The 26,456-nt window shown below is 54.4% G+C and overlaps 4 protein-coding genes across 4 annotated transcripts; 2 read left to right on the forward strand and 2 right to left on the reverse strand.

Annotated features, from left to right (window-relative positions):
• Positions 1 to 3,745: 3,745 nt before the first annotated feature.
• On the forward strand, positions 3,746 to 4,210 carry COL26b_003532 (uncharacterized protein; the record flags this gene model as incomplete). Its single annotated transcript, XM_053176427.1, has 1 exon — positions 3,746 to 4,210. The coding sequence occupies one exon, from the start codon at positions 3,746 to 3,748 to the stop codon at positions 4,208 to 4,210; it is 465 nt and encodes a 154-aa protein (XP_053039514.1).
• Positions 4,211 to 20,132: 15,922 nt separating this feature from the next.
• COL26b_003533 (uncharacterized protein) lies at positions 20,133 to 20,999 on the forward strand (the record flags this gene model as incomplete). The annotated part of the gene is made up of 3 exons (XM_053176428.1): positions 20,133 to 20,170; positions 20,295 to 20,658; positions 20,769 to 20,999. 3 exons carry the CDS (start codon positions 20,133 to 20,135, stop codon positions 20,997 to 20,999), a joined length of 633 nt encoding a protein of 210 aa, XP_053039515.1.
• A 1,422-nt stretch (positions 21,000 to 22,421) lies between these two features.
• COL26b_003534 (uncharacterized protein) lies at positions 22,422 to 24,465 on the reverse strand (the record flags this gene model as incomplete). The annotated part of the gene is made up of 5 exons (XM_053176429.1): positions 22,422 to 22,715; positions 22,876 to 23,700; positions 23,756 to 24,046; positions 24,075 to 24,191; positions 24,253 to 24,465. 5 exons carry the CDS (start codon positions 24,463 to 24,465, stop codon positions 22,422 to 22,424), a joined length of 1,740 nt encoding a protein of 579 aa, XP_053039516.1.
• Positions 24,466 to 25,547: 1,082 nt separating this feature from the next.
• COL26b_003535 (uncharacterized protein) lies at positions 25,548 to 26,430 on the reverse strand (the record flags this gene model as incomplete). Its single annotated transcript, XM_053176430.1, has 2 exons — positions 25,548 to 25,762; positions 26,022 to 26,430. 2 exons carry the CDS (start codon positions 26,428 to 26,430, stop codon positions 25,548 to 25,550), a joined length of 624 nt encoding a protein of 207 aa, XP_053039517.1.
• Between the last annotated feature and the right edge of the window lie 26 nt (positions 26,431 to 26,456).

The raw sequence follows: 26,456 nt of genomic DNA on the forward strand, positions 1-26,456 counted from the left end.
CGATGCTCGGTGCTGCTGTTGCCGGCCGAGAGTGGAACCATCGGACTGCGGCGTGAAGCACAAGATCCCCACCATCCCTGCCGGGAGGGCTCCATACTCGAGCAGATAGCTTGAAGAGGATGGATGCATCATGGGGGTGTATCCGGATTTACGCAAGACCTTGGGATTGATCTCGTTGCGCTAGTCTCTGAGAACTGCATGTGCCCAGGAGAGAATCATGTTTCGCACTTGCTGCGACAGAGACAAGTGGGCGAGAAGAAGAGACGATGATGAAAGGTCGCAGACTGATCGGTCGAGGGTAACATGCCTAAGATGCTGCTCTGTTGCTCGAGTTGGTGGCGAGGGTGCTCGTGGGATTTGGAGTTGTCCGTCGCCAAATAACGTTTGTTTGTCATGCCAGGTACACCCAGCGGGGAGCGGTCATGAGGTTTGTGTCGAAACTGTCGAAACCAGGACATAGCCTTCATGGGATGGACATGATGTAAGAGGGTCGAATACCACTGGAGTCTCTCTCGCATTCCCACGTCCGACAGGATGGCATTCCCATTTGCATGCTAGGATTGGCCAACTGTTGTAACGGACAGCAATGGCGAACCCCAGGTTTTGCTCCTTCTCTGACGCCACCCCTCAGATGGTGTTGAAATTGGCGTTGGATCCGCACTTTTTGAGAGAGCGACCAATAGAGATACGGATTGACTTCACCTGCCACTTTTCCCCAACCCTCGTCGACTTCATGCAGCAGAGCTGATCACTTGTCGTCGTGGTTGCGTAGCCTTGGTGGCCAGGAGAGGGGAAGACGCGAAAAGGTCGGGCTGGTGGCACAGCGTCGACGAGTCCGACTTGCGTTGAGAGAGGCAGTCCCCCAAGGCAGACCCCATCGGCTACCGCCGTCGTAGCATTCGATGGTCGGGTCTTGTGTGGACTGGCACGACGGGCCCTTGGTTGTGGTGTGTTCCCGCTGCCGTTGCCGTTGAGTTCTCTTGCTGCGCTGAGAGAAATTCTCCATGAGGTCCCCGGGAAGTGAGTGGAGCGCGGAGAAGACGACAGCCATGGTGGCTATTTTTGCGGACGACCGACAGCAACCCCCACGCGGTTCTACGGCTCATATCATTCGACCAGGGACTGATTTGTTTTCATGACCTGGGACCGACACCTGCCGAGTTTCCCATATTCTCCGGCGGCCGTGATGCCAAAGGGTGAGAACTCGGAGGAACGGGCCCAGGACAATGCGGAGCATTTAGGAAGGCGTGGAATGTTGGGTGACATGATAGGAGATGAGAGGAAAAGTTTTCTTTGATTCATTCTTGGGCAGGAGACGCGGATCTTGGTTGAATTGGACGAAATCTCTTTCATGGCCGGATTCGCCAAAGCGAGAAGGGAGCAGCCGTCGTCCAGGCGGGCCCAGGCCGCCGTAAGATAGGTAGGTGCTCAGAGCCATGGATGCTTTGGTACCTTCATGGTAGGAAGTAGTGGAGTGGCGTTGGAAGAGTCTGAGCTATCATGTTTCTTTGGACAGTTGTGCAGTCCGAGGAGTAGTTGCAGTTGCAGTTGCAGTTGCAATTTGCAAACCTGCTGCAAAGCGGTTCGCCCTCGTTCGATCTCAAGTGGCAGTGGGCAAAGTCAACGGTCGAAGATGGTGGTGCTGTGGATGGTGGTGGTGTGCGGCTACCACAGTTGCCCTCGCTGCCACTGCGCTGCTCCTGTGGTACCTTAGTAGCCATAATACGGCGTAGCCAGCGACTATTACACAACAAGATAATTGAAGATGTGCAGACCTGGGTCTAGCAAAACACATGACTGGTTTTGAGTAGAAGCTGGGGGGTCAGGCACGGCTAGCATCGTTTGGGAGGGCGTGGATGTCGATCATGGGTAGAGGGAGAGGGGTGAATCAGAGCAAATGGAAGAAGAGCAGGGATGGATGGCCACTGCTCAGTCTCCCGATGGACTAGGCTTGAGGAGGATTAGCGCGATGATGAGAAGCTAGTCTTCTTGCGTGATAGTGGCATCCACTTGTGCAAGAGCTGGCTGCCGTCACTGGCTCGTTCAGACTCTGCAGCAGGCGCCTTGCACATGTACTCGTGCCTGAGGTATTCTTCAACTGCACATTTCATTGCATCACTGTCTATCCGTAGTCTCCTTCCTGCTGCCCACGCCATTTGTGTCCACTCTGCTGTGCTGCTTGAACATGAATGAGAGTTTCGACTACTGTCCACACGCCTCTCGCGTCATCGTCGACTGTCGCGGTCGCCATCTTGGGCTGCAGTGCGCCTACCCAGAGTGCGAGACCTCTGGCCGCCGCCAGAAGACTTCAGCGCAGCCAGCAAGGAACTCGGACCAAGTCTGAGTGTCATGTCGGCCAAGTTTGCATTGAGAGTACCAGCGCAGTGCCCCCGCTTCTTCAGTCTTCCCGTCCTTCAAAGCTTCACACCCAGAAGCTTGGACCATCTCACCTCGTCTAAGGTGGGTATCCATCGCAGTACTCAGTGGGAGGTGAGTACGTACCTAGATATCTGAGGGAGAATAGCTACACCCCTCTTCGTTTTGCACAATACTGTTGCATAATTATGCTGCGCTGCACCTGCCACCCTCCCTCTCAGCGCACAACAGTCGCCTTTGACGCAGAAAATTTTCAGCAAAAAGTCATCACACGCCAGTGTCACCCCCGGCTCCCCTGCCACTGGACTGACTGCCTGGAGCCCTGGACTGCCTCTGGACTCACTCAACCCAGGCAGTCTGGGCCTGCCTCTTTGCACTTGCTCCCCCCCATCTGCTCCAGCGTCCCCCCAAATCTCCCGTCGGCCATCTCGCTCCCCCCCTTCGTTTCCTTTCCTTTCCTTTCCCCTCCCACCCTTCAACCTCCCTCCTCCAGTGTCCCCTGTCCCTCACACACACACACCCAACTCCCGCCCGCACACCTTCTACCTTCCACGCACCCCCCTTCTCTCTCTTTCTCTCACGTCCAGTTATGTCTCCTCCCACCCCCCCTTCTCGTCGGCGCTATCTGCTGCTGCAGGGCATGGGAACTGAACTGGGGTGGGGCCCTTGCTCAGCCCATCCAGCAGTCCCAGTGTTGCCAGTGCCATCCATGCTTGCTGCCTCTCTGCCCTCCAAAGAGGGGCCTGCGACAGCTGCACCTGCACCTGCACACTAGCTAGCGGCCACTTCCTGCCCTTGTGCTTGTGTCTGCATGTTTGTGTGGTGGGCTGGTGTCTCTTATTCTGAGGTGCACTCTCCTCTCCCCGTCCTCCCGTCCTCAAACAAAGTACCCCACCCCTCAAAATATGAGGCCAGTTACCTGCCTACCCACCCACCCAGTGTACCTGCCCAAGTCCGCTGGGGGAGGTGTGCAGCGCCAAAGGCCTTTGCCTTGGGCGTCGTCCCTCCACTCCCTCCTCCTCAGTTCAGTGGGCAGGCTGTGCTTCGAGGATAGATACATATGAGCCGACCTCTTCCACTCCTCGATCCACCTCTCGTTCTCCCATCATTCGACTTCACTCAACTTCTCCGACTCTTGCTCGTGGCTCATTCTCTTTGCCTGTGGCTACCAGTCATACTTCTACTTAATGACTGCAATCCGTCCAACTCTTTAAACACCCTCCATCTCCCACCACTCGCATCCAGTTCACCAACTCCCAACTTCAATCACTTGCTACGAAAATCAACCACCACTAGGTTGACTCGACTCAACCGTCTCGACACCACAACTACACAGCACGCTCAACACCCAACCACGCACTCTTCAGCCATGGCCGCCTTCGATCTCTGGACCCCCGAGTTCTGCCTCGGTTGTGACAAGCAGACCGACGGCACTGCCTACTGCTCTGAATCCTGCCGCCTGGCCGACTTCGAGAAGACTTCCACCCCCAGCTCCGTTGCGAGCTCTCCCGGCCTGAACGCTCCCTCATACCCTTGGTCCGGTTCTTCGAGGCAACAATCGTCGAACAAGCTCTACCTCGCTCCCGCCTACGACTTTACCAACCCCCAGCCGTACGGCTCAACACCTGTCAGACAATCACACCTCTCTCCGAGGCAGCCGTCCACCCGCCGCACCCTGACCACCTCGAGCTCCAACTCCAGCCTCTGCTCGATGCAGAGCACCACATCATCGAACGCGGACGCCAGCCAGCTGTCGGACAAGGCGAGGAGGGAACTTCAAGCTTACGCCGTGTCTTTCGAGCAAGCCCGTCTTCAACGTCGCCGCTCCTACTAAAAAACGACCCCTCCACCCACATCATTCTTCAACTTTTTCTTTCTACGCTGTTCAATACACCCTTAGTCGTTCAATAAGCGGCGCTTTTTCAACAATATTACGCAACTCATCAACTCGGCACACCGACTCTACCTCACTTTTCCTTGGTTCAACTGTTGTAACAAAAATGGGCATTACACCGGAGTATTGCATTATAAAAAAAAGTTTTGGCTCAACACCGGGGAGTACTTGGCTTTGGCAGAAGGGCTGCTTCATCCGTACGGCGGCGCAACAATGGGAATTACCGGGATTGTACCACGACACACGGGGCTTGTTTCCACAAGAGGTTGTTCACAGGCATGGCATCACATGGGACTAAGATGATCCCCTTTGGCTTTTTTATCACATAACGACATGGGTATTTTTCACGGGGAGCCGGTCATCAATTGAGTGGACAGGCTTGGACTCAAGGAACGATGACGGCGTTGGGGGCAAATACCCCGACATCAGATGGAACAATCAGGGAAACAGCCCTTCCGAGGGGCTTGGACTGGCATCAGGGACGGAGAAACATTATGATAAACAGTTTGACGGGATCACTGGGCAGCAAGAAGCACAGGTTTCATTGGGAGGACAAGGGACTAGCACAGGAACACGTCAGATTGAGGGAAAAAAAAATATCAACAAGACCAGTTCATGACTTCTCACAATAACAATGCTGTCTGCAACCAACAAAATTTTCCCCTTGTGATGGTGACTCTATCAAGGTCTATGACTCTGAATGCCAGCACAAGCTGCATCCACTTTCTGGAGCATTCGCGACCGAGCCGTGGGTCCACGGGAAAAGGCGTCATGGGGCCGGAAGGTCGAGTCTCCATCATGCTCCAATGTGTGGCCCCTGCCACTACGCCAGGGGGGCACGGGGTGTCAGGGAGACCTACGAGAGGAACAGACAGAAAGGGGAAAAAAGAAAAAAGAAAAAAAAAAGTTCAGAAAAAAATAGCAACGTATGGCCCCCCAATCCCTCGACGGTCTCTACCGGCCTGCCAGGGGCGGCCACAGCACACAATTTGGGAAGGAATACTGGAGACGTTGGGGGCGGCTGAAGGGTGCGAATTTCTTATTGCAGACTTTGACAACGGCTCTTTCGCCCACGTTGCCAACCTGCAGCCCCTGATGGCTCTGGAAGGGTAACGAACGACACAAGGGGCCCCGATGAAGGAATTGCGCGAGGCGAAGGGGGATGAGGCGGGAAGACAGGCGGAATTTGACAGATGACACAACTTGCAACTTCTCGGCACCATGTGCTGAGGCGATGCCATCATTATCGTGCACTCGGATGGTGGCGGTGGCATTTCCTCTCGTGAGTCTTCCCGTTCCCCCCGCCTGTACCTATGGCCCCGGGGCCAGTCTCCTTCGGCCGCTGCCTTTTCGCCTTGTCCGTTGCCTATCCGTGTCTGGTGCTGCCCCCCCGCCATAAATCTTTTAGGCTTTTCGAGTTGTCCGTGGCTGGTCCCTGAAGATGGCCGCTAACGCTAAAAGTAAAAAATAAAATAAAAAATAAAAAAATAAAAAAGGGCACGATGAAGTGGCCGGGCTGTGTTATGTCATCCAAGGAACGTCCAACGTGAAACTTTGCAGCTTGTCCATCGTGTTCCACCACCACCACCAGCAGCGCCGCTCTGCCTGAGCTTTCTTGTCGATGCCGTTTGATGGTGCACAGCTCGCAATCTCGCACCAAGATTGAGTGAGCGAGGCCAAGACAGCATGCCCGGGGCAAGGGCAAGACGGGACAGGGCAGGGCAATCAAGATGAGATGCTTTCGCTTTCTCACTCCGTCGTTATTTCGTCTACTTCTGCGTCTCGCTGTCTGAGTCTATTTCACAATTGTGTGAGTGTCTGATCATCCTTTCTCGGGTCCTCGGCCGGAGGGGCAGGGCATGGCCATCCGAGCACCGACAAGTCCGATGCCAGCCAGCGCATGCGAAAATGCCTTAAGCCGAACTCGAATACTCTTCCTCCACTTACTTGGCCGGTGTCCGCCGTACGGAACTGCTGCTGGCTGCACATCCCCCGCCAAACCGGGTATCCATCCAAACCATCTTTGATTAATTTTGTTGGGCAGGGCATCCGTGAATTTTTTATTAATTTTTTCTGCTCTTGCTTGGTGCCTAGTTAGGAAGGGACCCGTCGACGTGCGCCTGTCATGGGGCTCTGCCGCCGCCCACTTGCAGCGCTGTGACAATGACGTGAGCTGCGAGAGAAAACATGCCATCCGGTGCCCCCATCGTGCTTCCTATGACGAGGCGCCCAAGGGACGCCAGATTTCGGAAACCCTCGTGAGATCCACGATCCACCGGGGAACGAGATTGATACTACCCCTTCTGTCGAATGACGACCAGACGGACTGGACCCCGCCAGGCGAGAAATACTGCGGCAACACACGCACACGCGCACACACAATCCGTCTCGCGTCTCGCACAATGTCAAGCTTTTCTCCCGCCATAGTTGAGTCTCGTAGCCGCTCGGCCTGGTGATTCGCCAAACCCACCCCTTCCTTTCGCCTACCATTGATGAATGATACCGTGCCGGTGCCAGTTCCCCTTGCGCCGCGGACGGGTAGGGCGACGGCTGCGTTTACGACGGCGACCACGAAGCGAGAGGAGGAAAGGGGGAAAAGAGGCAAAGCATTGGACAAGCTGCAAATTAGCTACGGCTAGGCGCTAAAACGGAGACAAATGGGCAGATCATCGACGATGGGCTCCCACAACTCCCTCGTTTCTTCTCATCTCTCATCTCTCAACCTCGGTCTCCGACTCCGCCTGCCCTTCGCTCGATGGCCTCGAAAACCGCAAGAGGCCGCGACGACGACGACGACGACGACGACGACGACGACGACGACGACGACGACGCCGCACTCGCTCCCCTTGCTCCAACGTCCACGCCATCGCCTCCGATGTCCGGCGTTGTCCCCAGTGAGCTACATCCATCGTGGGAGGGCCAAAGGGGGCTCTGTCTAGGTCCCTCGTTGCCTCTAGGTCGTCAACTCGTCTGGGCCGCCAATTGAGAAGGATCCATGGCAGGGTCCAGGTTCTGAATGCGAATCTGGATCTGGACCGATGCCCACGGGCGTCGATGGCGGCCCGAACGCTAAGGGCAATCAATCACGACATTTGCACCTCAGTTCACTCATCCTCACGGCAGACTCTCCTCCCACTACAAACAGCCATGGAGACAACCGCCGCTACAGGCAAGCGCTGGTGGCACCTCACAAGTTGCAGGGGTGGATTGGACGGGTGTGTAAAGGTAAAGAAGTGCCTCGCCTCGCCTCGCCTCACAGCTGCCTCACACTTCCAATTCGTGGAGGGGCGTGGCAGACTGGTGCCCTGAGGCAGACTGGCCTTCAGGCGTCTCGCCCGCTGTAGCTGGCCATATTGGGGGGGCAAACCAGAACATCCTCAAAACGGAAACGCGGAGGGCACAGGGCGCCCGGGGCCCCTCCATCAGCCCAGCCTCAAATCAACTCAGCTCGCTTAGAGAGGTGGTGGTGTGTGTGGTGAGTGAATGAGTGAGTGTGTGCCTCACTTGCGGAACAGCCCGCAGCTTTGAATTTCTGCAGCCGTTGTCACCTCACCTCGTACGGACAGAATAGGCTTCACGTTGCTGCAACAGTCAAGAGCCTCAATCAGCGCCGAGCGTCTTGGCCTCGCCCCAGTTTGCCCCTCTCTCTCCATGCACATGCAGTCAGAAACACTTCATCCATTTCCGTTTTGCGCTGCTTGCATAAGAAATAACCACAATTTCACCCGAGAGGCTGATAATGCCAATGCCTCACTCTTACTCGCTTGCCACCTATAAGACAGACCATCATGCCATCGTATTATTGCGACCCTCTGTGTCTCCAATGTCTATCCATCCCCTCATCTGTAATATCACCACGCTGCACTGCACAGCAACCGACCGAATTACCTACCTCTTTGGACCGAGTGCGTTGATAGCTATTCTGGCAATGGTCTCAGCGGCGTCTGATAACGACAAATCCTTCTCACAATTGATCACATCAAACATATCAAACGTGGGTTTGTTGGGGGAGTGGTCACAGCAGAGCCAGAAATAATAGGAGACATGCTCATCTCCAACGCCCCCCTTGTCAATCCAACTCGTCAAACAAGCCATTCTGCGTTTTGATCCCCTTCCCTTCCGATCTTAGTTCAAGGCGAGGTTAGACAAGGCCGTTGAGGATGTGAAAATTTTTCATCGCCTGGATCACAAAAAAATCCAATTGTTTTTTTTTCTAGTTCCCCGAGTCCCCCATCCCTACATAGGAATGTAGCACGCTGCAACGCATCGATCGATCTTTCAGCCTGCGCTGCCCGGGCTTTGTCTAGGTCTGTTCCTGTTGTCAATGTCCGTTCTGGGCTCTAGCTGCTTCTTTTTTTTCTTTCCGGCTGTCCGCCAGCAGGCCCTGTCGTTCTTGTTTTAGTTGGTGAGTCGCTCCCGTAGTAGATAGACATGTATCAAGAGACAATAACAACAACAAACCCCAAACAAACTTTTCTCTTGCAACCGGTCCGCACTGAGGGGTCTGATACAAGATGAACGGCTCAACGGATATTGAGGGTTCAACTGGTGCAGAGAGAGTACGTCTCCGGCCGCTCCCAGGGCCAATGGGCGGGATTTCGTTGGCTCGCTTCCACGGGCAGTTTTCCTAACGCCTGCGTCTCTCTGGACTCTCACTCGCCGCTCCAAGAACCGTTCGAGAACAAGCTTCTGGTCGAACCACGGCGGTAACATCGTCCCGGGCTACCGCTTCTCTGGCTCCCTTGTGGTGAGAAGACATGTAGCGCGCGGGTTTCAGTCAGAGGGAGTGCAACGCCGTGCTTTGCTCGTTGAACATGTCGTTCGCGCAAGAGGCTTTTTTTTTCCCCCGAGCGACGGGGATGCTATCTCTGGCTACCTCTGCATCTATCTCTGTACGCACACGGAAGCAGCTTGACGAAGCACCTCTTTGTCGCCATCGCCGCGCCCTATCAAGTCGAGCCAAATCCCCTTTCCCCTCACTGAGCTGTTTTACACCCGGTCTGTGGCATCAGCACTAGAGAGACATATTTTGCCGTCCAACCAGAGCACAACGCAGGACTGCGATGCTGCAGTAATAACAACTCATCTTTTTCGGCGTTCGTGGCAGGGACCGTCTCACCCGCATGTCCCAGGCGTGGGCACGCCTCGTTCAAACAAATGGCTCAATCTTGGTATACCTACAGACCAGACGAAGAGGCCTCTCAGTCTACTGCTCATCACATTCACCGTTGCCGGTGCGGATGGTCTCTCAGACGCACGCATGCACGCCCGCCCTTCATCGTCAGTGCTCACGTAATACGGCCCCATCGCTCCCTTATGCCAGCTCCAGCCGACCGATGACGTCGTCGCAAGTCACGTTTTTGGTTCCTTCTCCTTCCTTCCCTCTCTGTTTCTTCCCGGTCAACTCTACGGAACCGGTTTCACCTTCATCTGGGCTGATCCAGCGAAATGCACGCACGGCATTCCGGTTCCCTGGGAAAAGAGTAACAGGAGTATGCGCGGGCCCGTGGGCACGGCACGGTCGGATGCCTCAGAAGCCAGAACAAATCAGCAGAAACGCTGACAGGAGCCCAGGAAAGGCTGCCACAGAGCTGTCTGCAGAGCGGGCTTCCAAGTGTCATCCGTCTCGGCGAAGGCCTGAGACAGCTCATGCCGTGTGCCTTTTGATTCTTGGTCACCCCTTGTAGTCCGCCGTGAGTCTGCAAGGAGCATCCTCCAAGGGCTTGTACGCAAAACACAATTGTGCGAACCGCAAAGGCGAAACTGGGCATCCGTCCTGGAGCCTCTAGCAAGGATTGAGTCTATTCAAAGCAACATGCCATGTGTACTGCCTCTCTGCCTTACCACTTTTCGCACCTCCCAACTTCCTTGGACGAAGCAGGGGTCAGATGCAAGACGGGCGAACCAAACCTTCTTTTCGCGGCCCTGCAAACAAGGTCAAACAACGGACCCTCTCGTCGAACCAAGTCTGGACTATCAAAAAAGCCCTCTCTCAATCAAAACGCAAATGCGCTCTCATGCCGTTCCCACAATACAACGCAAGCAATTGGGAGGTACGTTCAAGCACACACACACACACACACACACACACTCCGGTAGATGCAGTCGGCTATGCCAGTCACGGCTTGACACGACCACACGTCGTCGAATCTTGGACGGCCCCGTTTCACCATCGGCATCCCAGGGCTGGCTTCATCAACATCAGGCCGAATCACTTCGCGGGCCGTCTGCACTTTCTTTGAGTGGCTGTCCAATCAAAGACGCCGGTCTTGCTAGATTACCCGGGACGGGAAGAACCTCACAGATCCTTTGGTCCAGACCCCGTCCGTCCCTGGCTTTGACGCTACGTACCTTACCTCGCAGCCGGAACGCCGTTTAGGGGCCATTCGTGCCAATCGCGGGAGTTGCCTTGCGGTTTCGTAATTGTTCGGAACACATCATCTCGATGCCCAGTTTCCCATTGCCTTGTTCGCAATGGCAGCAAGTACGGATACCAAAGCAGCCCTCTGATTTTCTTCCAGAAACCCACGGGCCACGCAATTTCTGCTGGGGTTGTTTTTCGTTCTCTTTCGACACACTGGCCACCTCGTCTCGCCTAATGATCGTTGAGAGAAAATGCCCGTTTCATCCGCTTTCGGAACGTGCCTCTCGCGAAGTCGTGGCAGTTTGTGTCGGAATCGGCCACCAGATGGTTCGATCATGGGGGCTGGGCCACGCCGTGTCAGATGGGACGGTGGTATCCTTGGCCCTTTGCACAGCAGAGTTAAGCAAGATCTTACCCGCCCTCCGTCCTTCCGCGGCCCGCTCTTGGGGGGAGGGGGGTCCAATACAAGGGCAAAAATTTCCCGCCTCCGTTCGAAGTTTGGTACCGAACGATGTGAATGATCTGATGTTTTCTACTGTCTTTGGAAGCTGGCAGTCCACCCGCATCAAATGGGGTGGAGGAGGAGGAGCCGGCCCAAGGGCAAGGGAGAGAATTTCCTCCTTTTTTTGCTGCCCGTCATTCATTTGATCGATGCGGGAGACGTGTCACTCGGGCATTGCATTTCTCGCTTGTCTCCTGACAGGCTCGGAAAAACCGAATTGCCATGTACGGAGAAGCTAGATAGAGAGGGCGTGAAGGTCACCGGTGAAGATGTGGATCTGGAAAATTAATTCTGGAAGCGAAGAGCTGGAGACAGCTGTATGCGTGGTAGCTCCCGCACAAGCTAGGGCGAGACAATCCCTCCAGTCGGCTTGCGCCTATGAATACTCCCCTCTCTTGAGAAGCAAGCAAGCAGCATATCCGTAGAGACGTGTATCTAGGCAAAGATGTATCCGTCATGGCCTGATCCCATCGTGTCGGGCAGAGCCACATCAGCGAGCGGGCCGGCTGCGGTAAATCACAAAGCTACGAATACGCCTGCTAGTGTACTGCCTCAGCCGAGCGAGCTTCCACGGGTGACAACTGGTGTGCCTTACGAGCTCTCACATTCCAGATGGTAGATGGTGCATCCATAGGTACGTGAAGCTCGGGGCCCTCCTCGAGCTGCTGCTCTATGGGCACCTTTAGCTCAGGGCGGGCTTCTCCTTGCCTCGGCGAGCTGTTACTGTATGTAGGTAGGTACCTCAGGGCGTGTAAGGAGATTTTGCTTGCCCTCTACGTGTTTAGGGCAGACAAGACATGTACCCGCCACGGGACTAGGTGCTGCATAGTAGTGCCTGAAACATGCTTGCTTGTGCACTTGTCCATGGTTTCTGCACATTGAGAGTACGCAGCAGTGCATCACGTAACGAGACGACGTGGTGCAAGCAAAGCCGTTGTTCCAGTTCCAGTTCCAGTTCCAGTTGCGCCGACGTGGAAGTAAGTACACCCACTCCTCCCCATTTCCCTCCCCTAGCTGGGTATGAGGTTCAATCCACAATGGAAGGTCGTGAAACTTTCTCTCAGTGGAGGTGAATGTGAGTGAGTGAATGAATGAATGGTGGGTTTCCGCGACCGGCACACGCCCCGAGCTCTGCGAATGAGAATTGTTGGGCCGGGGCGGGATGTCCCGGTCAGTGAGCTGGCGTGGGTGGATCACGGGGAAGATCTCCCGGCGACAGGAAGGCGGGTCCCGGTAAGGTAAGGCAAGGTACGGATACGCAGTAACTTTTCCCGGTGCTCAGGTACCGTGCAGGGCTCAATTGTTTTATTTTTTTTTCCCCTTGAGGTGGTGCCCTTTCCCCATCTCAGGTACCGAAGCTGCCTGTAATGACAGCAAGCCAACATTACTCACCCCCCCGGTACTTTGGGACACCGCAGAACCCTGAACTGAAGGAGCTGCTGCATGAGTAACCTACGGATATTGAAGCACATACAAGCCGTGCAAGATGATCTTGAACATGGCAAATGGCGGACCAAGGTTCTGCGTCAATCTCGTGGTACATTGGCCAAACGACGGTACTGTCATTTCAGCCGAGTGTTACGCGGGCTCCCCCTTCCCGTTGTGCGAGTGCGACAATTGTGTTATCCAACGTAGCGGGCTCTACGTGGGAAAAGTGTTCATACATTTTTCTTTTCTCCAAGTACGCAGTACGAACAGTTTCCCTTGCTCGTGCTCTGCTCGTGTGCACACCTCTTTTTCACCAACCCAGTTCAGCGGTGTAGACTTTGCTCGCTCACGCCCCCTCGAATTACGGGGTCATCGATCGAGAACCGGGGGAAGAGACCCTCCGGCAGGGCGGTCAGTGAATGATGCCTTCACTAGGAATCATGACCCCAGGACGGCGGTAAGAATCGAAGCCATGGAATTCCGTGAGGCTTGCGAGGCCGGGCTGGAGGGCGAACCGAGGAGCTGGATCGAGACATGGGAAAAACAATATACGCGTGGGGGGGCGGCGCCGCCCACCTCCCCCCCTCGTTCGCGTTGCCCGTGAAGGAACCTGACGATCAAGGGGGGTAAAGGGGGGCTGGCTGGCTGGCTTGCGGTGGGCGTTCTGAGAAAACGCAAAAAAATTCTCATTGCCAAGGAGAGTGAAGAAGAAACTTGCAAAGCCAGAAGGCGGACGAGGACGTGCGAGCTGCGAGCTTGCCCCCCTTGTGCCTTGGAGATGATGAGGTGAAGTGCAATTGAATTGTAGGGGTTGCCGATCTCCTTCCTCCCTTGGAAGGAGGCTCTGCTGACTGCACGAACTGCATGTCCTTTCCCCCCCCCCCCTCCTCTTCCCCTAACATATCGCTTTCAATGAATACCTGCCGATGACGGGCTCGATCTTTCACAACTTGGAGTCAGAAAAAATGGCCCGAACAAGGAACTAAACTTCTAGGGGGGGTTCGAGACAGGGTTCCCGGAGCTGTCAACGCGGGATCCCGCGACGCTGGGCCTCAATGGGCTGAGGTCCCGACCCTATTTTCCCTTGCACTTTGAAATTTGCATGCTTGTGACTCTTCTCAACTACCCACTTGTCCCCATTCCTTCTTCTTCCTTTTTCTCCTAGGAAGAGTCCGAAAACCCTTCAAGGTTCTACAAAATGGAACTCCCTCTCGCCTAGAACCCAGAACGAAAGGTACATACCATCCCACTTCAGATGTTGCGTCCCTGTTTCCATCTTTTTTTTTTTTGGGGGGGGGGGGGACAATGCTGCCCACGCCCACGCCCACTTGGCTCCTTGACTCCCCGGCTACGTTCCCCGTGGTATGCCTGTCTTGTGCTGTCACGGGTTTTGTGCAAGGTCCAGATTCCAGAGTCTTTCTGGTTTGAGGTTGACTCATCGGTTTCCACCTTGAATGTTTCCCCGTCGTTTTCCCGTCAACGACCCGTCATGTGTCTCACTCGCGTGGCTGTGTGCAACTTTCTTCTTGTTGTTCCAAACCGCATAAGCCACTGCGATAGGCGAGGCCGGCAACGCGAATAATTTGCATCGTTATGCGACGTTTTCAAAAGAGAGACACGGAACGGCATTAAAAAAAATAAAAAAAAAAAAGTCTCTCAGGGGGGGTTCCTAGGTTTCTCACCGAATCCTGTTTGTGACTGCGCAACTTATCCAAGAAAGAAAAACAAATGCCGACATGTCTTGTTTCATTGACTTGGTCCGCGAATATGTGCGTGCTGAGTTGACTTTGACTGTGTGGTATTTTCGGCTTCCGGCGGACCAGCGGCGTGCAACAATGAGTTGTTGCAAACATACGATGTGGGGATGCAATCTCTTAGACTTCAACAAAAGGGTCTCTCTCTCCTGACGCTATTGCATAAAAAAAGGCGTGCTGACGCCGAGTGAGTAGTTGAAACATTGCGATGCGGAGTGCATGTTTCTCTCGTCATGGCTCCCGGTTAACACGCAGGTACTCAACTGCGTACCTTAGTAGTCTCCGTAACTACTACGTACGTGGGTAGAACAGTGGTCGTGGTTCCCTACGTTCGGGTACTACGGGGCAGAGGGCAGGACGAGATGGAGCCCATTCCACAATCGTGCCATTAATTGACCACCAACTCTTCCCGGTTCTCGCTTCTGCGACGAGGTTCCATTTTGTGCCTGAAGCGAATGGGGACAGCGGTTCGAACCCACGCGCCGCCAGTCTTTTCAACGTCACCTGGATACGTTTTGTCAACTGCTGGGTCGGTCGTCGTGTTGTTGCATAACTTTCGTCACAGGATAGCTTCTTCGGTGGAAACGGGGGGGGGAAAGAGTCCAGACCACCGAGGGAGAAGTAGTTGACGTGGAGAAAGCGCAAAGGACGTGACTGTGAAGCAACGTCCCCCAGTGCCGTGAAACGACGGATGCATACGTACCTACGGTCGATTGAGAGTCTAGATGCTTCACAGGGCTGGAATACAGAGGGCACTAGAGCTAGCGTCGTGCTTGGGGAGCATTTTTGCCTACTGCGTACAATCAGCCCTCAATCAATCGATTACAGTGATGGGAAACAAGTTTGGCAACAATGTGGATTGTTTGCGACTGAGAGCGAGCCTGAAGGTTTCCACTCTGTGGTATCCCACCTTTCCACTCACGTTCTGCCCCCCCCGTGTGTCAGTCATGGTTGGTGTCTGTTGAACGAAGCACAAGTGGAGATTCTTGTCCTCTGGCGATGCGTTGTCTTGGATCGCCGTCACAGGCCGGGGAGAGCCGGCAAGCACCGGAGACTTGGGGGACGCTGCGGCCCTCCCAGCCTCCCCCGGCCGCCGCAGCCCGCTCGGAGGAGTGAACGTAGCAGAGACCCGGGGGGGTGCGTTCCCGAGGGTCCCACTCGAGTAGCAAGGACCACTTATGCTCTCTCCATAGACACACCCCTTTGTGCACAATTTGTGCAATCGCACCAATTTAGTGCGCAGCAAGAACAAGAACCTGAACATCGTCGAGGAGGAGGAGTCATCCTTGGGCAATCCACTAGACAAGAAACCTGCTCGACGATGCTTCAATCCACTTAGTTGCATTGTTTGGCATGTTTATTCGGTTTGCTAGCTTTGGCCTAGCCCTCACGCTTCCCCAGGATATCGCGTCTGTTGATGCAGGCCTCAAAAACACAAAAACCAAACGAAGACGAAGGATGATGTAAGTTAGTCACGGTTAGCCGAGAGAACCGGCGCAGATTGGTTTAGCAGGTGACCGGCCCCCCGCCGTTGACTCCTCTGTAAGGCGCGCACGCGTCGTTTAGATCGGACTGCTGGCGCCCGTCTTGAGCCGTCCGCATCCCTGGGTCCGCCGGCCTCCCTCATCGACGGGGCAGGATCGGCTTCGTCAGCGGCGCCGGTGATGCCCAAATCAAGTAGCGCGGAGATCTTCGCAGCCACATGCAATAAGAAACGGGACCATGTGAGGACGTCGGTTGGTCGGGTTTCGAAAGCGTGACTCCCTTTCGTAATTCCTCATCGAGATGGCGATGATCGACCGTCAAGGGGGACGATTTTTTCGTAGATGTCCACGGTTTCTATCACATTCAGACTGATTCACGACGTTGCTGGCAGGTTTGCATTGATCCTGGGCCTCAATGCACATGCCAGGGTGAAGAAGTTATTGATCGAATCGCATATTGATGCCCAGCCGGGACACATGATTCTACATAGCATCTACCACACCAACCAACCCGTTGGTTTGCCGACTAATGACCTTGGACCCGATCGATAGCAGAGTTCCGCTAACGAATGCATCCTGTTTCTAGAGAAGAAAAAATAGCTGGCGTTCGTTGATCCGGGCCGCCTGGAATCCTTCAGTGTCCGGGTCGTCCCCTTCTTTGTGTTGAAAACGGCGCGCCCGGCGGCTGGAGAATTCTGCCCATCATTGCCCAAAGTCGATCTCCTAAGCCCCCAAGTCTGTAAAGCGGGACGGGGGCCACACACGCAATCTTTGGTGGTTTGGAGTGATCGGCGGGCCGGCCGGTCAATCGCTCGCTCGCTTCACGGCGCTGGCCGTCTGGGGGAATGCCACAGTAGACGGATGTTTCCCACTGTGGTTGCAGATCTCCGAAGCCGAATGGTACCACCGAGCAAGTTTTTCTGCTGTCCGCTGTGCAAACCGGCTCGTGATGTGGGCGGCACGGATATGAGCGGGCGGAGATGGAATGCCTTCTTCAGGAGACTGAATATCTTCAGTGCGACACTGATACCACTTTGGTCAATTGAGTGCGAATAATGTTTTTAATTTTTTTTTCTTTACACGTCTTGGTGTTTGATCCCCTGGGCTTGACTGCCCCCTATCTGTTCTCTGTAGTGTCGCAATATCAAGTTTTGGCGTTGCAGAATGGAAGACGTGCATCTGCCGGGGTTGCGGGCAGTGCCGTGAAAGTTAATCGTTGTTGTGTTGGCGATTCCCGGTCAGCCACGGAGCGATGGCAGTAGCAACGACAGGGATCCTTGACTTTGGACGACGAGAATGGAACACTCAAACTTTTCCTGCTTTCTTGGTAGGTGGCGATGGAAAAGTTGACAATGCGGGAATCAAAATGGTGGCATTGTGTGCATACAATATACCCCCTGAAAGAGTGTAAGCGTGGTACTTTGCCCTAGTAAGTGTATATTACTGGTTAAGGTCTGATGGCGAATAGAGAATCTGTGCTGAGTAATTCTGTAGAGAGAGTCGATTTTAGCGGAGCACTTTGCTGGTATAGAGGGTAACAAACATTTAGGGGTTGTATTGTACTTTACTTTACGCTGGGTTGCCTTTTCACCAGGGTGATGTTGTATCCAGCGGCAACAACCACATCTGGAACTTGTTTGAAGACCCCAAGCCCTCAACAAAAGTCGAGCGGCGCTTTGGGTTGTTGCCTACAACAGGGGCTATTTTGGGCGATCAATCCTTTCAACGCCAAACAGTAAGATTAATTATGTAAGAGTTAAAGCGTTTGAAGGTTAGGCTTCCGGGTAGGCGAAAAGGTTGATCAGTCCGTTGTCATCGGAGGACACAGACTTTCTCGTACACGGGTCCGCGGGAGCTAGTTGATGGCGAGGAAAACTCTGCCGTTACGGTTTGCATTTGCTGGGGGATGTTTCAGGAGCACGAATGAAGCTTGAGCTTGCTCTTGCTCTTGCGGCCAAGTATCCGTACTCGGCGCCGATGAGCTTCCCCGGACAGGATGGGCACGGGGCGCCGGTCGGGCGGTTTCTCATCGGAGAGGTCCAGGCGGCGCTGCAGGACCAAACAAGCCGGCGGACCAGTAAAGGAAGCGAGCTGCATGTCTGTGAGATTTGCGAATACGACAAGCCTGCTTCCGTCCGCGCGGCGAATTCCTCTGCGCAGGTAGTTGCTGTCAGATGAGGTTACCGGGCCGATGTGGTCGGGCTCCGGCCGGTGCCCGGAGTAGTGATGCTTGAGCAGACCCACACACGGCCCGTCCACCGGTCCAAGACCGGAGCATAACGGTGTGTCTAGGCATGTAGATCGTTCAGGTATTGGTGCTCTTGTTTGAAGTTGCGCGTGTAAGCTGCAGGGCTCACACTTGCACCGTACTTGAAGCGTATTGATGTAAGTGACCAATGGCTCCAAAATGATACACATGGAAGCGCCCTCTTTGCCTGTAAGTGTGAAGGTCGACATGTAAAGCCATATTTTCTATTAGCTCTTATAATTCAGCAGCAATTCAGCGACTATCTTGCCAAACATAGGGAACTTGGTAGTTCGGTCAAACCAGCCTTAGGAGGCAGTCGCCGCGATGCGTTTGGCGGGTTTCTTACGGACATGCATGAGGAGATGGCAATTGACATACTTGATCGAATCAACCAAAGAACAGCGAAGTCATGACATTATTGACACCATTCCCATACATGTAGATACTGGACTCAGTGGGCTCTGGTATTTTCTGCCAGACTCCACAGGCGATCATAAGACACACTCAGCTTTCAAAGTTAACGTGACGTTTGGTCGGAGTACAAAACGAATGCTCCAAGTATGTCGGTGATTCCAAAAGCAGGACACATCGTATTGAGGGGTTCTGTGTCTGTTCTCCGGCGTTATGAGCATACTTTTACAACCTCGGCTTCGATCCCATATGAGATGAAGACCTCGGTATCTCTGGGTTGATTCTCATGCTGAGCAAATAGTGAGCGGTACTGGACGACCGCACTGGAGGGTCGTGAACTTCAGCTCAGCGAAACTCCTGTTGCCGGGGCAGAAAGACTACATTTGTGCTCAGATATCGTGGAACTCTGGAAACGAAACGACAGTTTATTGATGATGTTAGTATCACATACTCTAGGAGACCGCCTGTTGTCCCTGTGCTAGAGTGACCATATTTCCTGTGGTTACAAGCTCTAATTCACCGTCGTCGCTGCTAATGTCGTCGTCGTCTTCATTGGGATTAAGTATGAGCCGCGGCTTAGCAAGCGCTCGTGTTGTTGGTTATGGCTTGAGGCGGAGCTGTGGTCCGTGATGAGAACCACCGATCGAGGGTACCCTATCGTGAAAACCAACGGCTTAAAGTACATATAAACATCGAACGATATAAATCCAAGCGGTGGAACAACTATAGATGATGAATATACCAGGAAAATACCGGCTGGCCACTGGCAGCAAGGAAGTGCATGAATGACCAGTTTAGAGGGGCGGCTACTCCCCTTGTGAGCGAAGCTTCATCTAGAACTGGCTCAAGGCTGGATCCAGCTGCCATCGCTCCTTCCTCAAGAGCAACAGCTCCTTCCTTCGACTGTGACAGCCCCACTACTTCTCACCTTCGTCACTCCCAAGGTATTTGGTCAACTTTCGCCTCAAGTTCTTTCAACCAGTTCAGCGAAAACGGCGTGACCCAGTTGGTAAAATCACATGTTCAAACAAATTCCTCCCATAGGTTTCTGGTAATCCTGGAGGGGCGCCGTTCGATTCTCGTCACGCGAGGTTGGGGCCTAGAGGATGGGACACGAGGTCCCATTTTTGTTTTTCACTTTTCTTGGATTTGAAGTATTGATGGTGTTCTTATCAAGAGACATAGAAGAGCGAGCACTTGGCTCGCAACTTTATTTGCGCAGAACAGGTGTTTGAAGCCATCGCGATGTAAACAGACATGAAGTTGCAGACCGCACCCAAGTACCTCGGTACCTTTTAACCCGCGCGAAGCCGGCCGCTTCTTGTCTTATCGATAAGCCTTCGGCCCCACGTCGGACATGGGGCAATGACGAACTTCACATTCCCATCAGGGTGTTCCTCAGCGGGTGGGTTGGTCACCCATTCCCCAGCCAGGTCCGCCCGCCGCCCGTCGCAGCGTTGCGCCTCGAAACCGAGCCGGGCAAAGCACGAGACCACCACCACCTACCGCCAAACACACCCCCGATCGCCGCCCGACCACCGACGACGTCCGTTCCTCTGCATACACGCATACGACAGCGCTCCCTTTGTTTTCTTTTCGCGCATCCCACGTCTTCTGTCATCGTGCATACAATACAGCAAGAGTTCCCAATCGCCGCAGAAACCTGTCGAGATGGGCGGCAACGCAAGTAAAGTCACCGCCCAGGACAAGTAAGTCTTGCTTCCCCTACCTTCACGACCCACGTGCGCAGCGTCGCAGATTTCATGCGCCGCTTCTATGCACTCCTTGAATAGTCTCTGCAAGCCCGTATTACTGACGCGCATCCTCCCGCAGGGCAATCCTCGACATGAAGCTCCAACGCGACAAGCTCCACCAGTATCAGCGCCGCATCACCGTCCTGACAGATAAGGAAACCGCCATCGCGAAGCAGATGCTCGCAAAGGGCGACAAGCCACGCGCCCTCCTCGCCCTCCGCCGCAAAAAGTACCAGGAGTCCCTCCTCCAAAAGACGGACGCCCAGCTCGAGCAGCTCGAGATGCTCACCTCCTCCGTCGAGTTCGCCATGATCCAGAAGGATGTTGTATTTGGCCTGCAGCAGGGTACCAAGGTTCTGAAGGAGATACACTCCGAGATGGGCGGCATTGAGCACGTTGAGAAGCTCATGGGTGAGACGGCCGATGCCATTGCTTACCAAAAGGTTCGTTGCTCCTGTCGCCGCCGCCGCGCCCAGACCTCGGGCTCTTGGACAGCTGCGGTGGTCTGTCTAGCTGAGTACAATGCTGACGAGTCGTCTTTTTTCTCACTCAGGAAGTCAGCGATATGCTTGGCGGTCGCATCTCGAATCAGGACGAGGAAGAGGTCGAAGACGAGCTGGCGGCTCTCGAGGCAAGCGTCGCCGCGGAGGAGGCGGCCCGCAACCCTCCCAAACAACACAAGCTGCCCACGGTCCCCGACACAGAACCCGTCTTGCCCGACGAGCCAGAAGCAGAAGAAGCACAGCAGCCTGTCAGGACGAGACAGGCCATGTTGGCGTCATGACGTAGCCCTCCCATGTGTTTTCGTTCTCTCTTTTTCCCCCCCTCCCTCCTTCCATTTGCAGAGATGAGGCGTCTGCGTTCGGATTAGCATTTGTAGGCCGGTTGCATTTCATGGAGTTTGAGTACGCTCATGTTTATACACCCGTCATCTTGCGCGGCGATGCGGCCCTAGTTTAGGATGGTTGGTGCGACTGCTTTCACGTTGCGTTTTGGATTCACCCATCTACTTGCGTTCTTGCGCCATCACATCGAGAGGCCTACATCATTATGGGCGGCGGCCATTAGATACAGTTTCAGAGGCACACTGCAAATGCTACCGGTATATGATATCGCGATAAGCCATTCGAGCGTTGATATTTTGATTCTTCCTGATTCATGAATGTCCTCAGCCTCGTTGCTACCTCCGGACAATAGTCGTCCTACTGCTGCTCCTCCAATCACTGCTATTCCACAGCTATCATGTTCTGCAGGGGTATCAAAAACAGGACCCATCTCTCTATACCTCCCATCTCTAATGCAAATGCAAATGCAAATCAGTCACAAAGTCAGGAACCTAACCTTTCCATCCAGGTGTAAAGGCCCCAAGTCCTTCACTATATATATGCTTTCCTCCAACGCCCAACAAATGCTGGAGGCTCTGGTGAGAGCCATAGACATGCTCCCGTTTCTCAGTTGTAGAGATCGTGCTTGTGATCAGTCAAGTATGATTACATCGTCGCTTGCACGCGGCCACTGTGACTGCCCAGGAGGAGGTGGCGGGTATCTCTCGAATCTCTGGGGGTCGTCAACCCGTACTGTCGGTCTTGCATGCCGATGGACTGGGATACCGTATGCTCCCTGGGGTTGGTGTGATAGATAACCACCAGTGCGTCTGATTGCATTTCGCAGTTAGTAGGTGATGAGCAATAAAACTCTGTGTGACGCATAACTTACGCTCCATCATACACAGGCGAAGGTATGTGGCGCTGAGCGAGTCTATCGTTCATCGCACCCTCAAAACGTCGTCCGCCGGAAACTGGGTATGTCATATCAGCCGGAGGCATCCTCTCGGCACGCCTCACATAGATAGCCTGTCCAGGTGCTGCATGTGGTTGGTACCGGTCTGAGTCTAAGGTGGATCTTAGATCGCCCAGAGAGTGTCTGCTATTTGCCACTGGGGTGGAACGACGTGGCACAATATCAGGATGCTCTCTGATCCGAAGGAAACCTTCTTCCCTCAGGCCATCCCGAGGCAAATGGGGACGATCCTCTCTAAGGCGGATGAAGCCTTCGTCCATGGGCGCAACACGACGTTCCGGGCCAGGTCCGGCGTCACGCAGGGGGCGGCGGACGGACAGGATCTCCACGTCTGGGCCAAATCTGTCCCTAACGCTTTCTCCAGGACCGAGAACAACAGTCTGGGATCGAGCATGCGGATCCTCAATCATAATGGGATTGGCTCTCGCTCCCAGTACAGCCTCATCTCTCCGCAGTGAAGGTTCGACCTGGCGCGGAGCTTGGTAAGCTGGCAGTCGAGCAACATCCTGTGCGAACTCGATGTAAGATGGGGCCCGAGCCGGAGGGGGGGCTCGCGGCTGTTCACGACCGTCATGGAACGACCGAGCACCTTCTGGGTAGCCCAGACTCCTCCGGCGAGGGGACAGCCGGTCTGCTTCTCGTAGGGTGGGGCCTCCGGGTGGTGATCTTCTCCGCTGGTAGGGCTGGTCATCTCCAAGATCTGCGTATTCCACCAAGGGGCGTTGATAGCGCATTGGGGGCTTGCTAGCATCAGGGGACTTGGGCTCGATCGAAGGAATCAGATAATCCTGCAGCTGACGGCTTGATGGTCCCTGAGGACCAACGGAGCTGTGGCCAGGCGTACTCCCAGATTCATTTACCTTGTGCAACGAAGAACCAGAAGCAAAATATTGAGAATCGATCGGCGGCGCAGCAAAGGAACGGTCCATGAGCGGCCTGGCCTCTCGAGAAGGGTTGCTGGCAAAGGAGCCGAACGCTGGCCTTTGCGGGTGCGCAGGGCCGAGGTCAATCACTGGCGCCCTGCCATCCATGAACACAACAGGCTGACTTTGGGAATACGTTCCGTGACTAACGGAACCGTTCACCACACCGGTCTCCTGCGGCTGCGCGTTGGACACTGCTTTCTGCCGATTCATGGCTGCGGACCATCTGGCATTTGCGACAGCCTCGTACCTACTGAAGTTACGCTCTTTATGCTTCGCAGCACGTCTGCGATGCTTCTTGTTGACCCGTTTCTTTCCTGGCGTAGCGACTGCCTGGGGAGATCCTGGATGGGACGGCAATGCCGTCGACATGCGGCTCCGGCTGGCACGGTCTTGACGCATGGTTGGCACCGGGACTCTTGCGACATTCATGGACCTGTCGGTGAGCACGGCTGATGAGTCGGAATCAGGCTCCTCGCCAGAATCCTCGTCATCAGAATCATCAGATAGAACGACTACTTCTCGAAGGATTTCGTCGAGTTGGTTACGTCCGTTCTCGTCATCGCCTCGCCACTTGACGAGGATGTCCAGACATAATTGCTCTGTAGCTCTTCTGGCATTGTGCCATGATGTCTCGCGGAGGAGCTCGTCGTATCTCGTGTGGTTGTGCCGGATGTGGGCGAGGACGGCGAGCTGCACGCGCCGCGAAAGCGACAGCTCCTGTTGCAACCCCACCACCAGTTCACCTTTGAACTGTTTGCCCTGTGCAACCGTGAGCATCGCACGCATTTCGTGCAGTTGGCAAGCATTAACAAACCTTTCTGAACGCATGATCGATGATCTGCTGTCTGTCGGTATGCGGAATGCGAGGGAAAAGCTCGCGCAGTGCAGCATCGGCTTGCTTGTTGATTTCCGTTTGGGAGCGAGGGATCTCCTCGACTTGGTCTGGTCCTGTTGTGGTCGGTTCGTAAAAGGCATCCTGCCCCAGTTCACTCATCGCACGATCCACGATATTTTCGCGGATGTGATGACCGACTCGGTGGATCTGTTGGCTCAGTTCCGACGCGTCCTTCTTCGCGAATGTCTTTCCAACCCGTAAGTACTTGGTCTGATACCTCTCAATCCGACAGCCTTACCACTATGTAGACAAGAGCGCCAATTTCTCTTGATATCTCCTTGCACCGCTCCGTGAGTTCCGGATTGCCCATTGGAATGTACTTCATCCCTGGCGGTGGCTGACGGTTGGCCGTGATCTGTGATTGTGGTTCAGTTTGACGCTCAGCGGCCGACGTGCATGTTCGACTCGGGCAGTACCTCGAAGAGCAGGGGCTTCTTCTTGTCTTTGTTCTCAATGAACTCGAAATAAGACTGGTGCTTTGAGTTCGTGACTGCGGTGACCGGCTTCGCGGCGACGAGTCCCGGCGGCAGGGGCACGCTCCGATCGAGGGTCTTGCTAGGTTTCCCAGCTCGTTTGTGGCGGTCCTTCGCCGTGGCCGGGCCCGGCTGAGACCTCTTCTCTCTCCCCATTTCGACGATGCACTTGTGCTTTTTATCAGCTTACCATGATGCTTGAGGATCAAACCTCAATAACGATCCGGTAGGTAGGGAGAGTAAAAAGAAAGAAAGATGCAACAAGATGGTGGACAGTTAGTGAATGTGACGATCGAGGCTTGCAATGGCTTGAAGACGAAAGTCAAGTCAACAACGTCCACGTGTGGCAGGCACAAGAGCGTCCTGGGTTTGCAAGCCCTCAAAAGTTGACGAAATGACGACAGCAAGTGGCACTTGCTGCGCGAAAGAACAACAGTAAATCACGGAGACGAAGGGGATTCAAATGTCCACTGATGGATACTTGAGCCTGCGACTCGTCAAGCAAGTTCGGCAAGAGCAACTCGCACTTGGGGGAGGTAGGCGCAGGTGCAGTAGATGAGATGCGATGCGACGCGGTGCTTGAATGCTCGAAGTGCATGAGCATACGCCGCCAGGGCTGGGGGCGAGGTCAGTTGTTCCGGAACAAGAGATGGGATGGGATGCAAAGCCGCCCAACGCGATCCTGGTCGGGTTGCAACTTACGTAAGGCAGGGCAGGCTGCGTGACGTCGGGGTAAGCGTTATCTTCACGTGCTGATAGTGGCGGGGCATGGTGCACGGCCCCGCAAAAGAAGCAGGGGCCGGCACTTGGCTGCAGCATACACCGAGCAGGTGAAGAAAGCATGTCACTCTCACCGAAACGCCATGCGCAGTCCGAACTCCTCACGAATGAACTGGGCAAGGAATCCGAGGCTGTTTCAAACTTGAACCCTAGCTTCTAAGACGTAATGAACTCCTCCTGCGGATCAATGAGGGCATCACGATCACGGCGTGACTGAATGACGAGGTGCATCATGCTGAAAATCGTTATTTGTTTGCGTTGCAAGTCCAATCTACGAACTAAACTATCGTCCGTGAAGTCGTCCCGTATTCCTTACATATTGTTTGTTTGTTTGGTAACAGACCTTATGCCCGTGGCTCCATCCTGAGCACTGAGCCAAAACGCCGCCGCCCTTTCCTCGATGCAGCCGTCAATGTTTCCGATGCGGTTGTCGCCATGTACTTCATTACATAAGTCCCTTAGTTATCATCGAGTGAATTGACGTGCTTCTTCATGAATTCAAAGGCAGAGAAGAAAATAGCGTTCACAGCGCACGAGCGTCCCATGGATACTCCAAGACCGCGGTACATGTGTTTTTTGAAGAATTCAATCTTCGGTGGCGGCTCAACTTGCTGGCCCTTGGAGTACAAGAGAGAGTTTCGTTGGTAGATGCTCTTTGCCGAGTCAATGGGATCTGGCACAGTTAGCGTTCCGCAATACGTCGTTGACGACAAGACAATTCCATACAGATCATTGCCCAGGACACTATCCCGCAAAGCCCACCCGAGAACACGACTGCTAGTTTGTTAGTGGTGGGGTGGTCGCCGCCAAACGTAGTCCCGAGCTGTTTGCCGCTCTCGTAGACCATGAAGTATATGGCCGTCCCCAAGGTATCTCGCACTAGAATGGGTCAGCTGAGGGATGGATGGGGTTGTACGCCTGGGCAGACTTACACAAGTGCAAGTTGAAGCCAGTGTAGAGCCCCAAAGCACCCCGGTGGCGAATGATGTTGGACATAGTCTTGAACGTGCCCTTGTTCTGGTAGCTGGCCGCAACCTGGTGGCCATTCGTAGCCCGACAATTGGCCTCGGCGAGCTTCTTCTGGTCAGACAACAAGACTGATACCTGGGCGCTGAGTTTCGTCAATTCGAAAGGGCAAGCAAGAAGCGTGATGCAGGAGCCGGCAGAGGCACCGGCAGCCCCAAAGCAGGCTATGGAATAGAGGTTTGGATAGGTGCCCTGTTTGTTGACGTGCTGCAGGACGTCAAACCCGCAGGCTTGCTTGATCCAGCCAGAGTACGTGTATTTGGCGCGTTGGTAAATCGAGAAGGAAATGGTTCGCACAAGAGTGACGCTGGCCATCGGGGCCAGAACGCCTGTTTAGGGGA

The sequence above is a fragment of the Colletotrichum chrysophilum genome (assembly GCF_026319265.1).
Source record: "Colletotrichum chrysophilum strain AFK26 chromosome Unknown scaffold_20, whole genome shotgun sequence".
In the NCBI taxonomy this organism is placed as follows: Eukaryota; Fungi; Ascomycota; class Sordariomycetes; order Glomerellales; family Glomerellaceae; genus Colletotrichum; species Colletotrichum chrysophilum.